The sequence below is a fragment of the Macrobrachium nipponense genome, chromosome 4 (genome assembly GCF_015104395.2).
Source record: "Macrobrachium nipponense isolate FS-2020 chromosome 4, ASM1510439v2, whole genome shotgun sequence".
Taxonomy (NCBI): domain Eukaryota; kingdom Metazoa; phylum Arthropoda; class Malacostraca; order Decapoda; family Palaemonidae; genus Macrobrachium; species Macrobrachium nipponense.
Window position 1 is genome coordinate 111518613 of NC_061100.1, and position 15000 is coordinate 111533612.

General features: G+C 39.6%; 1 protein-coding gene across 3 annotated transcripts in view; it reads left to right on the plus strand.

The window, feature by feature from the left end:
• Nucleotides 1-15000, plus strand: part of LOC135211061 (cytosolic Fe-S cluster assembly factor NUBP2 homolog) — a 126759-nt gene that overhangs the window by 111119 nt on the left and 640 nt on the right. For all 3 annotated transcript variants that reach the window (XM_064244119.1, XM_064244120.1, XM_064244118.1), the window contains exons 6-9: nt 10999-11113; nt 11717-11861; nt 12492-12589; nt 14206-15000. The exon at nt 14206-15000 is cut by the window's right edge. In XM_064244119.1, the coding sequence (XP_064100189.1) occupies nt 10999-11113; nt 11717-11861; nt 12492-12589; nt 14206-14427 (580 nt within the window). In that variant the 3' untranslated portion in view covers nt 14428-15000. The remainder of the gene's footprint in view (nt 1-10998; nt 11114-11716; nt 11862-12491; nt 12590-14205) is intronic.

Here is a 15000-nt window from a genome sequence, read left to right on the forward strand (position 1 = left end):
GTGTCGCCCTATGAAACCCCCCCCACTTTTTATGGTTTGTTTTCCCCCCCTTGCAGGACAAGATGTTTTTGGACTGTTTTATTTAAGGATGACCGCTAGGGGCGCTGCTGTCCGTGGCGTCCTCTAGTAGTAGTAGTAGAGGCTGCATCGCCCGTAGGTATCAGCTCTCTCTTGGGGGGATTCTGATAAGGAAGTTCTAATTGGTGTTTGTCTCGTGGTAGTGTTTCCACACTCGCCCCTATATCATACCGACACTTCTTTTTAAGAGTGAGCGAGTCAGTTACTGACATTTCCTTAATTTTGTTTTTCTCTGGTAATTTTAGGCTAATTTTACCTAGAAAGAATGATATTAAGGATACTTTCATAGGGCGACACGAGCCAATCACCCAGAAATAGATTTTTCCTTCGTCAAAATCCCTTAATTGTCCCACTATTTATTATAGGTGATCTTAATTATCTCACATTCATGTAACAGTATTATATTTAATATTTATTTAAATAAACAGTAATTAATAAAATAACTATAATGAAAAAACTAAAGGGAAAACAAAATTTTCTGCAGTAGTGATGTTTGTTTGATTATGCATCTGACCTCACATTTCCGAAATTGAAAAATTCCAAAAAAACCGAAACATCGTAATGTGTGTACTACACTTTTTTAAACACGCACACAATGTCTACACATTTACTGATACCCGTTGGTGAAAGACTCAAATTATAGTATTTATTTCTGAGAGAGAGAGAGAGAGAGAGAGAGAGAGAATGATTTAGGACTCCAAGGCTTGTTATTTTTACAATTATTTTATTATCTTGGTATTCTTTTTTAATCTTGAGATCTTCTATTCAATTCTCGAGATTAGTAAGAAAATTACCGAACTTCACTAGCAGCAGCACACATCTGACGACTCGGCCATAGCACGCTAAACCACCAACCTTATGAACTGACCTCGGAAAAGGAACTCGCATGATACATGAGATACATGACAAAACCACTGTTTATTGGTGAAAATTTTGGGGTCGCATGATATGCGAGATCGCACGTTACTCCAGTATATACGGTATATATATATATATATATATATATAATATATATATATATATATATATATATATATATATATATATATATATATGTATTTATACTTAATGAAGATACTCTTTGATTTCCAAGGTTAGGGAGTTCTAGTACTCCTTTATTTAGCATTTATTCAAACCCTTTTTTCATCGGTTAGAGCTTTTTCGCAAGGTAAATTCACCTTTTACCTTTCGTGTTTAGGCCTAGCACCTAGGTTAGGTTGCGCTCTGAACCCCGCGTGGTGGCATATCTGTGCTGTTTTTAAGCGTAGGCTATATGTTGGATTTTTAGCTCTTGTCTCTGAGATTTCGATCCCAGGCGATTCAAAATTTAATCATATTAGGGCTATAGGGGTTCTAATTAGAGTAACCTAGCGTAGGTTATTTAGGCTAGCCTATCCTAGTAGGCTACTTCTTGTTCGCCGTCTTTCTTTCAGTCTGTCCTCTTTTGACTTTCCATCAACGGTCGGTTAGCTGTTGGGAAACAGCGTCTGATCTTTAATTATAACCTAATAGGCTTGCTTTTAGGCTAGATCCTGCGGCCGTTTGATGGAGTAGGTTTCATATTAGTTCATAGAACTGATTACCTACTAGTCATCTTTAGATGGAGAGACAGTTAGAAGGGAGGCGGATAAGAAGTGGGGAACGTTTGCAGTGTTAACTTTTGGGTCTCGAGTTGACTTGGTTGTCTTCATAGAATATCGTTTCTTTATCTCCGACCGCCGGACTCCGGGGGGGGCAGAGTGAGAAACTATTATTTTTCTATTTACATCTTTCATCCCCTCTCCGTTCTATTTAGACGTGAAGGATCACAAGATTGATGTTTTTGACAACCAGTTCCTCACGGTTCGACTCATTTTGTTTTCATTTCAAACGTGACTGGCTCCTTCCTTCGTATCCCGGTAGTTCCGGGATACCAGCAGGGAAGGGTAGGTCTTCTCCCCACAATGACTTATGTTATTATAGTATACATAGATCAAATTTGACGTTAATTTCCTGCTGATGTTCAAATCGTGGTATGTCCGGAGAACTGGACCCGGATACGTTTGAATTTCATAGGGAATTGGTTGAATTACGTATACGATTGTCTGATAATTCATTCGGGATCGTGGTAGGTCTAGTATCTAGGCCCGGATACCGTCCTGCTGGATTGGCATCTCTAACATTCATTTATCTTTAGCTCTAACTGTAGTAATTTTATCCGGTCGGTGGTAGGTCTATTAATATAGGCCCGGATACCGTTAGGATAATGAAATTTATATTGTTTAGCATGTTTTATAATTATTTCATTTTGTTTTATACCGTTTTTCTAGACGTTGGCAGGTCCTGAAAAACGGACCCGGATATCGTCCGGAAATAACGGTGGCTCATTTATTGTGTTTATCTTTTACCCATGTCCTCTTTATTAAGAAATTCTGTAGTCCGGCGATGCCGGATTACTATTTTAGTAGAGGCACACTGCGGTTTCAAGAGATATTGTATGTGTTTTTCCGAGTTTCCTTCCCTCCTGACTATTTTTGTTAGCTTCTCATTCCGGCGACACCGGATTTTGAGTGGAGGGAGAGTGAGGATTCTCAAAAAAAATGTAAATTTTTATCATCCAAAATTTTCCGGGGGGTACCCCTGGAAAATTACTGTTATAGTTTAACACGATGATTGGTGGATACTCATATGTAAATATCTCTTACAGATGTTACAGTGTGCTGAAGTGGGCTGTTCCGCTATGCTCCAACAGCCGTGCGGACATGTAGAGTGTCGCACTCACTCGGCATGTGCAGTCCAAGTTTTGCAAGAGACGGTCTGGCATTATGAGAGATGCCAAGTCTGCTATGATCTCTACGCACAGATCACTGATGACTCGGTAAGTAGACATATAATCTGTGCTTACTGTTCTCTGTTTTATTAGATGAATGGTTTGCTATACATCTGAAGTATTTTTACCTGCGTCTGATCAAGGATTCTCTTCCAGGCCCCTAAAGAGGTGAAAGATACGGCACTCGCCACCTTGAAGGTTTGGGTAGGTGGCTTTGGAAGAAATGTAGGGAAGGCTAGGCCCTATATTCTTTCCCGGGATGCGGCTTCCGTCATCTACCCTAATTCGAAGACTTCGGCTGTAGCGGAAGAAGTCGCGGCGCCATATCTTCAAGATATAAACGAATACCATAGTTTAAAACCTTTTAGAGGGACCCGAGGCAGAAGTAGTAGCGGAAGTCGGCGGCTTTGCACTTATCGTCTGAGCCGATGCAGACGGAGCAGGTAGGTGAGGCAGTAGCTAGTCCTTCTCCTTCAATCTCCTCCTCTGACTTCCCTCCTTTTCCTTCTCTTACTCCTTCTCCAGTCGCTTCTCGTGTCCCCTCTCGTACTCCGCAGGGTTCGCGAGGGTTTTGGGAACGTTGATATAATTAAGGCAGCGTCTGTTCGGCCTAAGGTGAAGACGTGAAGACTAAAAACAGCTGCCTGCGAAAGTGAAGTCCGGCACCTCGGCCCCTTCTGCCGCGGACTCCAACTCTAAGAGTAGATCTAGCCGAAGCGGCAGCAAGGACAAGTCCTCACGTAGGACTAAGGAGAAGCTTGCTACTCCTTCTCCTGCTCCTTCACCGGCTTCTACCCCGATAGCTGCTGCTATCCTTAGTCCGGCGCCAATTCCGTCACCGACTTTCCCGTCTACATCAGGGAAAGTGCCGGCTTAACTTAGAGGTTCTGACTTCCCTTCTAATACAGAAAGTTAGTCAAGAAGTTTCCTCTCAAGTAGCTAGGGATATGGCAGCTCTTTCAGGCAAACTGGAATCGCACATGTCTCGTACGGACCAGTCAGTATCAGAGCTGTCAGGGATAGTGAGCCAACATCAGTTAATGATGGCTCAGACAGGTGGAAACCCACAGCTTTTGTCGATCCTGCCTAATGCGGCCAATCTACCTCCCTTTGAAGCAGGCAATCCGTGGCGTTTAGCTTTTGGAGCTGTTTTGCGTGATGGTAAGCTCACTATCGAAGGGTGCGGGACACGCCCGTTAGAAGATTTTGAGTTTCACCCGACAGATTTGCAATCTCCTTTCTTAGGCTATGCAAGGTTGACCAAGGAAGCCCTTGTAAGGGAAGATAAGGTTCCGGCTGAGACTCTTATCTTTCCAAGAGAAGCGGCTCAGTCAGCTTGGCTAGGACTATGAAGGAGATGGATGTGTCAACACTAAGATCACTCCATTTAAAGGGAAAGGGAAATACACCACTTTCATTATCCCAAAAGATTACCCGCTGCCATTGCACCACGAAGATCGCCGAGCTGACCCTGGAAGCTGCGGAAGAAGACAAGCCTCTTCCACAATTGAAGGAGACAGACTTGACGTCTTTGTTGGTGCCCGAAGATCCTAACATACTGGCATCAAACTCCGGAAACGTTCCAGAAAGGGAAGTTGGAAACAGATTGTGCTTCAACCACAATTTAATGAGAGACTCCTTAAACTACCTGAGCATCTCATTAAGGCCGAGTTTGAAGCAAGGTGTAGGCTGAGTCGGTCCCCCTTCACTCAGTCACTTCTGCGGAGATGATTGCTTCCACCTATCCGACTGCTGCCGGAATTTCAGGTCCATTACCAAGTCGTTGTTAGGCACATTTCAAACACGACTTGTTGATTTTGCTGTGGTCGAAGAGCCTGCCGGAAGTTTGTCCTAAGACCAGCAACGATCAGACAGAGCCTAATAAGCTCATTAGATCTTCAATATGGGGACCTTTCCTCTTTCCGGAGGATTTTAGTAGCTCAGGTTACTCAAGAGGCAGTGAGAGCCAATCAAACACTTGCAACCAGATGGGCTCTTAAGTTCAAGCGTCCAGCAGATCCTTCCCCGGCAGGCGCTCAGAAGGCCAAGAAGCCAAAGAGGTTTCAACAGAGAAGGTTTCAAGATCTCCTGCGGTTGAACCAACCTTCCACTTCCATGCCTCCGCCACAACAATCATACATGTGGGTACAGGACACCAGCACCACAGTCTAATCAACCTTTTACTCCCATCACCAGCCTACAACCAGACTTATGATGGCACATACTTCCTTTCAGAGGTATGCTCCTAGAGGAACTAGAGGACGTGGTACCTCCAGACGGGTCGGCTGGAGGAGGAGGGGGAAGGCTCGCAAGAGCCAGACCCTACAGAGGAGGTAGAGGTTCAAGACCAGCTGCCAACCAATGAGACAGCCAAGGTAGGTGGGAGATTAGCTCTATTCAAGCACAGGTGGACATTCAACACCTGGGCACACAGTGTCATATCAAAAGGTCTGGGATGGAGGTGGAAGAAGGGACCACCTCCCCATACAAGTTTTTTCAAGACCGGACACCAGTTCTAGTAGCTTTCACTCAGGAACTACTCCAGAAAAGGGCAATAAAAAGAGTCAGGAACATCAAATTTCAAGGCAGACTATTTCAGTCCCCAAGAAGGGCACAGACAAGAGGAGGGTGATTCTAGATCTTTCACGGGCTCAATCCAGTATAGTATGCGGACAAAATTTTCGCATGCTAACCGTGACCCAAGTGAGAAACCGCTTTATATTCCCCGTTGGAGCCGTCACCCACCTACTATAGATCTTACCGATGCTTATTATCATGTGCCCATAGCAAGGAACTTGTCCCCTTACCTAGGGTTCAGGTTAGGAAGAGAAGCTTACTTCTTCCGAGTCATGGCCGTTCGGAGTGGAGCCTCAATATTGCTCCAAGGATTTTCACCAAGTTGGCGGACGTGGTAGTCCAAGAACTTCGGAGTCAGGGATTCTATTGGCTGCATACCTGGACGATTGGTAATGTTTGGGCTTCCAACAAAGAGCAATGTCTGGAATCACCCACAAAGTCATGAGATTTCTAGACCATTTAGGTTTTCAGATAAATCTTCAAAAGTCAAGACTGGTCCCCAGCTCCAAGTTCCAATGGTTGGGACTACAGTGGGACCTCCAGACACACAGGTTTTCAGTTCCTTGGGAGAAGTGCAAAGAGATTGCGAAAGCCACAAGGCAGTTTATAAGAAACAAACTAGCATCGAGACGGGCCCAGGAAAGGATTCTAGGCTCCTTATACAGTTTGTAGCAGTGACCCAACCGGTACTGAAAGCCAGACTAAAAGACTTCAACAGAATTTGGAGAAGTCGAGCCAATATAGGCTTAAGAGACAAGCTATCAAGAATTCCCCAGCTCTTACGCAAGAGTCTAAAACCTTGGTCTACAGCCAAGAGTTTAGCAAAGACAGTACCACTTCAGTATCCTCAACCGGATCTGGTGGTTCATACGGAGACGCATCCCAAAGCGGATGGGGGGGCAGGCCATTCCCCTCCCTACTCAAAAGTTTCATAGGAAAATGGTCTCCAAGTCCTTCCAAAGATTCCATATAAATGTGTTAGAAGCTATGGCAGTTGTTCCCACTCTCAAAAGAATGAATCCAAAAGAAAGGAATACATATCAGGTTAGTCCTCGACAGTGCAGTAATTGTTCACTGCATCAACAGAAGGGGCTCCAAGTCCAAGTTCGTAAATCATGTGATGATTGCGATCTTCTCTCGAGCACAGAAACGTCGCTGGCACCTATCAGCCACACATCTAGCAGGAGCCAGGAACGTAGTGGCAGATGCTCTGTCAAGGACATCCCCATTGGAGTCGGAATGGACACTAGACGCACAGTCGTTTCAATGGGTGTCCAAGCAGGTCCCGGGTCTTCAAGTGGACCTTTTTGCCACGGAGTCAAATCATCATCTTCGATGCTATGTGGCTCCCAACCTGGACCCTCTGGCCTTTGCCACAGACGCATTGTCTCTGGATTGGAATCTTTGGAAGAAAATTTATTTATTTCCACCGGTCAATCTCCTGATGGAAGTCCTTCACAACTCAGGACATATCGAGGGAAAGTAGCCTTGATAGCCCCCTGGTGCCGAAGAGCAACTGGTTCCCTCTAATACTGGAATTGAAGCTCCGTCCCAGACGGATCCCCAATCCAATACTGTCACAAATAGTACAAACCAAGAAAGTATAACGCTTCCTCAAACAGTCTACAAGCCCTAACTTTATGGAGTTTATGAAGATGGCAGCTCTTCATGATTCTGGTATTGATCCGGAAAATATTACATTCCTGGAATCTGATAAAAGAGATTCTACTCTTAGACAGTATGACTCTGCTCTTAAGAGGTTGGTTAAATTTGTGAAAGAAAAGGAAGTGCAGGTTATGACAACCAATCTAGCAATTTCATTTTTTAAAGAATTGTTTGATCAAGGCTTAGCTCCTGGTACTATAACGACTATGAAGTCTGCCCTTAAAAAGATTTTCCTGGTAGGGTTTGGGATAGATTTAACTAGTTCCTATTTCTCCTCTATCCCTAGAGCTTGCGCAAGGCTGAGACCTATACATAGGCCTCAGTCTGTTTCCTGGTCTCTAAATGAAGTTTTGAGCCTGGCTTCCAGTATTGATAATGAATCCTGTCAGTATTTAACCCTACTTAGGAAAACTCTATTTTTATTAAGTTTAGCCTCAGGAGCAAGAATTTCTGAACTGTCGGCCTTGTCTAGAGATCCAGGCCATATAGATTTCAACCTAATGTAATGTTTTACTTTCACAGACACAAACCTTCTTAGCCAAAAATGAAAGTCCACAAGATAGATGGACTCCTTGGTCAATAGTTCCTCTCCCTCAAGACGCTTCTCTCTGTCCAGTTCAATCTCTCAAATCTTATTTAGATAGAACGTCATTTAAGTCCTCAGGCCCCTTATTCATGAGAGAAAAAGGAGGAACAATTACTATGAGAGGTATCAAACAACAAATTCTTTACTTTATTAAACAGGCAGATCCTGACTCATTTCCCCTGGTTCATGATGTCCGGGCAATTGCTACCTCTATTAACTATTTTCAGCATATGAATTTTGAAGGTTTGAAAAAGTACACTGGGTGGAAATCTTCGACAGTTTTCAAACGCCACTACCTTAAATCTCTTAATGCACTTAAGTTCCCTGCCGTGGCTGCAGGAAGTATTGTAGTTCCTGAAAACTCTTAACTTCCTCTTTCTTTGACACCTCCTTTTTTATTTCCCACTTGCCTGCCTCACCTAGTTGTTCAACCCTGCTTTCCTCTCCCTCGGGCCTTCAACAGGCACGGGTGGGGAGTTTTGTATTAGCTTGTTTTAAGAGATCCTTGGGTACCAAGTACTGCTGTATTGTTATAATTTTGTATTACCTTTAGACTTTACAGGTGAACTCCTGTAGCTGTACATAAATTCTTTTTTTGAATTCTCTCATTTTGTTAAGCTGAGAAAGGTCTTTTGTTAACAATACAAGTTTTTTGTATATTGGGGTTTATATATATTAAAATTCTTTTTTATATTTAAATGGTTTAGTTCTCCTTCCTTGTTACAGTATTTTCTTTATTTTCAGCTTGCCCCATTTCTCTGGTACGATTTCACCGGTGACACGGCTTGAGCCCAAAAAAGGGATTTTGACGGAGGAAAAATCTATTTTTGGGTGAGGAGCCGTGTCGCCCGGTGAACCCACCCTTTAGTAATATCTTGATCTCCCACCCGGTGGTGGTACAAGCTGAGGGTTGCTAACTCTAGATGTTGTAGATGGCGCTCGGGAGGAGGGTGTTGGTTGCGGGGAGGCGGCCTGTATAACGGCACCTCGTATGTTGGGGATTGTTGACGAGGATCTTTCTGTGGGGTTGAAGGAAACGTGGCTGTATTACTCGCCCCTGGTTTATACACGACATTTTTATTTTACAAAAGTGCTCGCCTGAGGGTAGTAACCTCAGTCAGTCCCTTTGGTTTATTCTCTAGTATATTTAGCATTAGTTTTATATATTAGAAATGGCTAACGAGACATTTCACCGGGCGACACGGCTCCTCACCCAAAAATAGATTTTTCCTCCATCAAAATCCCTTTATTTTCTAATTGGAATATGTCTCTCTATAATATATATAGTACATATATGTATAAATATGTATATATACTGTCTATATATAGTATATATATGTATCACATTTAAAAGGCCCATTAAAACACTCTGGTTTAAGGCTAAGGACTATATTTCAGTGGACTGACTCCCACCCTTATCAAGTAGTGAATGACAGAAGAAGTTACATTTGCGAAATATGTAGTGGGAGATATGCCCTTAGGTGATGCTTGGGGTCACCGCTAAGGCGATGTTGGTTCTGTCAATTGTCTTAATCCGCTTCATTGTTGCCTTAGGGAAGATATTGTCTCTATAGTCAGAGTCCCACGCTCCATTGGAAAGGTTGATCCTATTATTTTGTTGTTTTATTGGTGAAGATTCTACCATCTGACATTTGTATCATCAGCTGCTTTTGTATAAAATTTGTGATGAGTTTCAATCCAGGTATGGTTTGTATCAGTTATATGATGGAAAATGGCCAAACTATGATGTCCGTATCTATCTGAATGCTTATATTGAGATCATCTTTCCGAGAGAGATTTTCTTGTGAATCCATAGTATGACTTATCACAATCCATACAGGAGATTTCATAGACTCCTACGTATGTTTACAACATTGACAAGGTTTGGGGAGGAAGGATGCAAAGTTGCCATTTGACATCCTTAGAGTGTTTTTCATTGTATCCAAAAATTTCCATTATCTGGATTACATAGTGGACCCCTACAGACACTACGTAGTAATGAGGGTCTGTAAATTAGACATGAAATTACTGCACTGCATTTGAGAGATCTTGACTCATGTATGCAAAATCATTATGAAAATTAGATACTACACGAAATTATTTATTTGACAAATGTGTAGCTGATCCCTTGAAGAAGGCTCAAATCACTAGCTAGATCTTGAAATCAAATGCCTTATACTGTAATTCCATCACAAAATAACAAGAAGAACTATGCAGGTCAGAATAATTTTTCTAACAACCATAAATCCATGATGTATTAATTTAAGGTAACACTGTGTATTAATTTAAGATAACAGGCTCAGAATGTGGACTGTAACCAATAATCCATTACATACTCCAAATTAAAAGATCATAAGCATTACACGACTATGCAAAAAAATCCCATAGTTTGCAATAATTGATGTGAGCAAAACATAAACTAAAGAAGTGCTGTAATTATAATGAAGGTCAGTGAACTTGTCTAAGCAAACATTAACGAGACACTGAAATATTCATGATAATTTTAAGTATAAAGTCATAACTACATAAACTGGATTATTTACTCACCAACAAATACCTGGTTACAGAACAGTTGGTCAAAATAAAAAGGAGAATTACAATTATCAGCAGCAGTAACAGAATGACACTAACTGGGAAGTTCAAATAAGCATCACTTAATACAATGATTAAAGCCTAAGGAAAACTATAATTAATATAAGGAAATGAAGGATAATGCAGGCTGGAAGAGTAAACACTAATCAGTTCAGCAAGAAATGGTCATATTCTGTGGAACAAAAGCAAGAGATCTATTCATACTGACAGACACACTTGATGGATAGAGAGACTCAAAGCCAAAATATATGGGCACAGAGCTGTTTCCTTCATCTACTGAGCTTGTTTTAAAAGGCAGTTGTAAAGTGATTGCTATGTAGTGCCAGAATAAACAAATATGAAGAGAGCATGTTGAAAGAAGCTTATGGTTATTGTATACTTCAATATATTTTTAAAGAGGTTTTGTCTGCATTGAATGCAAACCTTTATCTCATTTTTCTTACTGACAATCTTTTTTGACATGTTAACACGTTAGTACAGTATTTTTGTCTCGCTTCCAGTTAACAAGAACAACCTTCTGCTTTTATCAGTGAATATTAGCACTTAATGATAATTTCACTTGGGTTGTGGGTTTTATGTTTATTTTGTGTTTATTTTTGCATCCATTACTCCATCATTCTGGAAAGTTTGTTTAGTATTTGCATGAATTTTAGTTTTGTTATGCTTGGTAGTTACTCCATTATTTATGCAGGTCATCTTGTGGCAAGATAAAGACTTTGTCAGTTGGATCATTGTTAAGTTCAGGAAGCCAAGCAGTAGTGTGGAGAGGACCTCGGAAAACTTCCCTCATAAGACGGATGATAAAGGTTTGTTACTACATTTCCAAGATGCCAGTTTTACTGGAATATGTGCCAGACTTAATTCATCCTAATATTGGTAGTTACTTTATAATATGTACTGTCCCTTTAGGAAGTTGCAGTCATCTGTGTGTGTGCCTTGCTTATTGGGCTGTAGATTGTGCTAAAGGTTCTTTGCAGCCTATCTTTAGTCCCCTTTTGTATTGGTTCAGTTTGAAATCATTTAGGTCAGTAGTATGAGACTTCAAACATGTCCTGGTCTGGTTAAAAATTGCTGTATCAAGTAATAGTCTATAGTATTTGAGAGCCATTTTTCATCTGGCAAAGTACTGTAGAGCAAGAAAAATCTTCCATTGTCTCTGGTATTCTTTTTGCAAAAGTGGGTAGCATACAATGATAAAAAAATATTTTGCCGGAAATTTTTCTCCAGAAAGATTATTGCGCATTCAAATAAAGCAATTATGATACGTGTTTGTCTTGTAAGCATACATTTTTGTTATGTCATTATTGGTGCTGGTTAGTCATTTATTGCATGACAGATTGTGTACTGTACATAATATTTCAAGCACTGATTAAATTGTGTTCATTTTTTATTTCTCAATATGTATTTAGGACACACTGTGGGGCAGACTTGATGCTCTGATTGTTGACACTCCTCCTGGCACAAGTGATGAACACTTGACCATTGTCAAGCTTTTGGCTGCCGCTAAACCAGATGGAGCTGTTATAGTAACCTCACCACAGAAGTTATCAGCAGGTATTGTGTGTGTTACCAAGCTATTTGTAGAAGTTTATTGTTTAAGTAATCTGGACTGCCAAGATTGTCATTCATTCAGTTTTTATGTCAGTAATTTTTCAGTTTACAGTTCATTCATACAGTTCTTAATACCAGTAATTTTTCCGTTGATGTACAGTACTGTATTCTCTTCTTTCTTGTACATTTTCTACCAGAATTTTATATAAAATGTCATATCATGTTGCTTCACTAGAAGGTCAAGCACCCGAGTTCGTTTAGTCAAGTTCTAGATCAATATCCTGATAGCTTTGGTTACATTCATGGTGTTGTGTCATTACACTCTTCAGTGTAACACATTTTGACATTAACCCAAAGTCATTATTTATGTTTACTTGATAACTTTTTGGTTATTAATAGTATTGTGCTTAAATCGGGTACATTATGTATCAGCATCATATAAGAAACATTTCTAATTTGACCTAAATCTTTTCACATCATTGAATCTTATTATTTCATTCTCATTATTCTTTGAAATAAACAATTGCTGACTCATATATGTTTGTGGTCTGGCAGTTCCTGTATTGACAGTTTGTACTAAGGGACTTTAACTTTATATTGGAAACTTTAGTTTTTTACATTTCTTGTCTGTAGGTGTGGTAAGCCGAGAGATTCGTTTCTGCCAGAAAATGAAGGTTCCGGTCTTAGGAATAATAGAAAATATGTCAGGATTCACATGTACCTGTTGTTCTGTGAGTATAATTTACTGTCACAGTCAATTCACTTTTAATTTAATGATACTCAGAACATTTGCATCTTGTCCATCATATATACATTTGATAATGAATGAAATTGATTAAACTTTTATAGTTATTTATTTAGTCATTATTAATTTGGATAATCGGGATATCCTCAGGTAGACAGTTCAGTCTTTTTTGATAACTTTTAGATAACTTGTGTAAGTGTGTGTAATTGAAGAGGTATTTTGAGTAATATTGCTAAGTTATATTATCATTCTATGCTACTTAAGTGAAACTTCACAACTATGTCCATTTTTCAAGTAATATGGTAAAAAACATAATGACTATTATGGTTCTTCACTTTATCATACGCAAAGACTGAAAATGTTACAGGGGCCAAAAGAGTATTGGCCTGGGAATTAAGATAGTACACATATAGCAATTTTAATGTTCTGAATAGATGGGACACGGGCCTTAATTTGAAAGAGATGTGTAGAGATATCTGTGTATTGATATAATTAAAGAAACTTAAATATTTGAAGAGAAACATTTTAAAATAATTAAATTCTTGAGAGAGCCCATCACTAGTTCATATATCCCTTTGAGGATCCAACATTAGTCCTTTGTCCATGTCTATTGGGTAGTTAAAAGTATTTTGACTATATGGCATGTTGTTGACCAGTTTATGCTTTACAGATGGTATGAAACAGGTTTTATTGAAGTTCTTTAGAGAGTAATGAAGGGTCTCCCAATTATGGATAAATATGAGGAGTTAATTCATCACCAATGATTCTTGGTGCATCACTTTATTTCGCAGTGTTCCATCTGCAGTATCCATCTTCTTTTATAGTTGCAATAAAGGTCAAAATCAAAAGTTGATGTAAAATTCAGTCTGAAGACCACTGATTCAGTGCAGAAACCCAAGAATTAGCTGGTCTCAATAAAAATTCCCAGAAAAAATAGCTTTCTTTTTATATCACTTTCGTGATGTCAGGACCAAAAGCTGAGTGTAAAGAGTTGTTATTCTTACTTCACATTATATCCTCTGTAGCTCTTCATTACATTAGACTTTGTGATACAGTAATACTGCATGACTTGGGTCATATGAAGCATACTTAGCTACTAAAATTTCATATTTCTAAGTTTCATGATTTTACATATCTTTCCAAAAAGAGTAATACGTAATTGCTTATTTCTACTCATGTTCTTGTATCATGCCTCCCTTGCTAGTTCCTGTATGATAGTTTAGTAGTCTATTGCAAAGTCACATTGCTGAACTGCAATGAGCTATTAATAATTCCCTTCCCTTCAGATGATGTGATCTAGAACTTGGTTGCTGTACCTGAAATAAAGTTAAAGTTAGTTATAGCAATTATTTTACGAGAAGTTATTTCTAGAGTACACTCTTAGCTATCTTGAATATATCTACATACATGGTATGGGAGTAGAAAATAAGGCTGTAAATAGATTTGAAATTATTGAAAATACCAAAATTAAATCAATTTTATTAGAATGCAGTAAATATCTACATTCATTTTGATAGATTTTTACTGATAATTTTATAAAATACATTGAGCTGTAGGAGCAGTACAATTTGAATTAGCTTCCTCATTTAGAAACTTTTTCAGGAGGTGACCCAGATATTCTCTAGTGGAGCTGGAGAATATCTTGCAAAGAAGTATGGTATACCTTTTTTGGGAGCATTGCCACTTGACACAAGATTAATTGTAGCACAAGAAAAAGGATTAAACATTGAAGACCTACACCCTCAGTCTCCTGTTGTTTTACAAATGAGGAAGATCTTGAGAGAGATTCTGGTTATGGTGGGGGAAATAGCTGTACCTCATTAATATAATAGTATGAGTATGTTTAAAACTTTCTATGCACTGAAAACTTTATCTCCCAGAGATTTATTTCCATATTTTTTCATATAGTATATTTTATGAGCTAAAGTTGCTGGGGTTATGATGAAAACCTCATCGTCAAAATTACTTTTGTAGTCTGTATTTGATAGGAAATACAATGCTTTTGAATTCAAGTTTTCCTAGAATATAATGGATTTTATTCATGCCCTTAAAGGTGGGGCCAAGGTTATGCACACATTATAAGCAGGCAGTATATATAACCTCCTTGGGATGAACTGTTGACCACTAAAGTACTAGCCCAGTGCTTTGTTCATTCAGTTTCAGAAGGCATCAAAGAGAGGGGCCAGATATGCAATGGCATATGCATGGTATTGCATCATGTACCACTGCACACCTAACTATATAACCTGTTCCCTCCAGCAGTGTGGTCCTTTGGGCCAGTCTTGTGAGGTAAATAAATGATCTCAGTTATCTGCTTAAACTACATACTTGATAATGATAAGCAGTTAGTGGACACTTTTAGTCCTCTCTGATGGGTCAAAGGTGGTGTACACATTA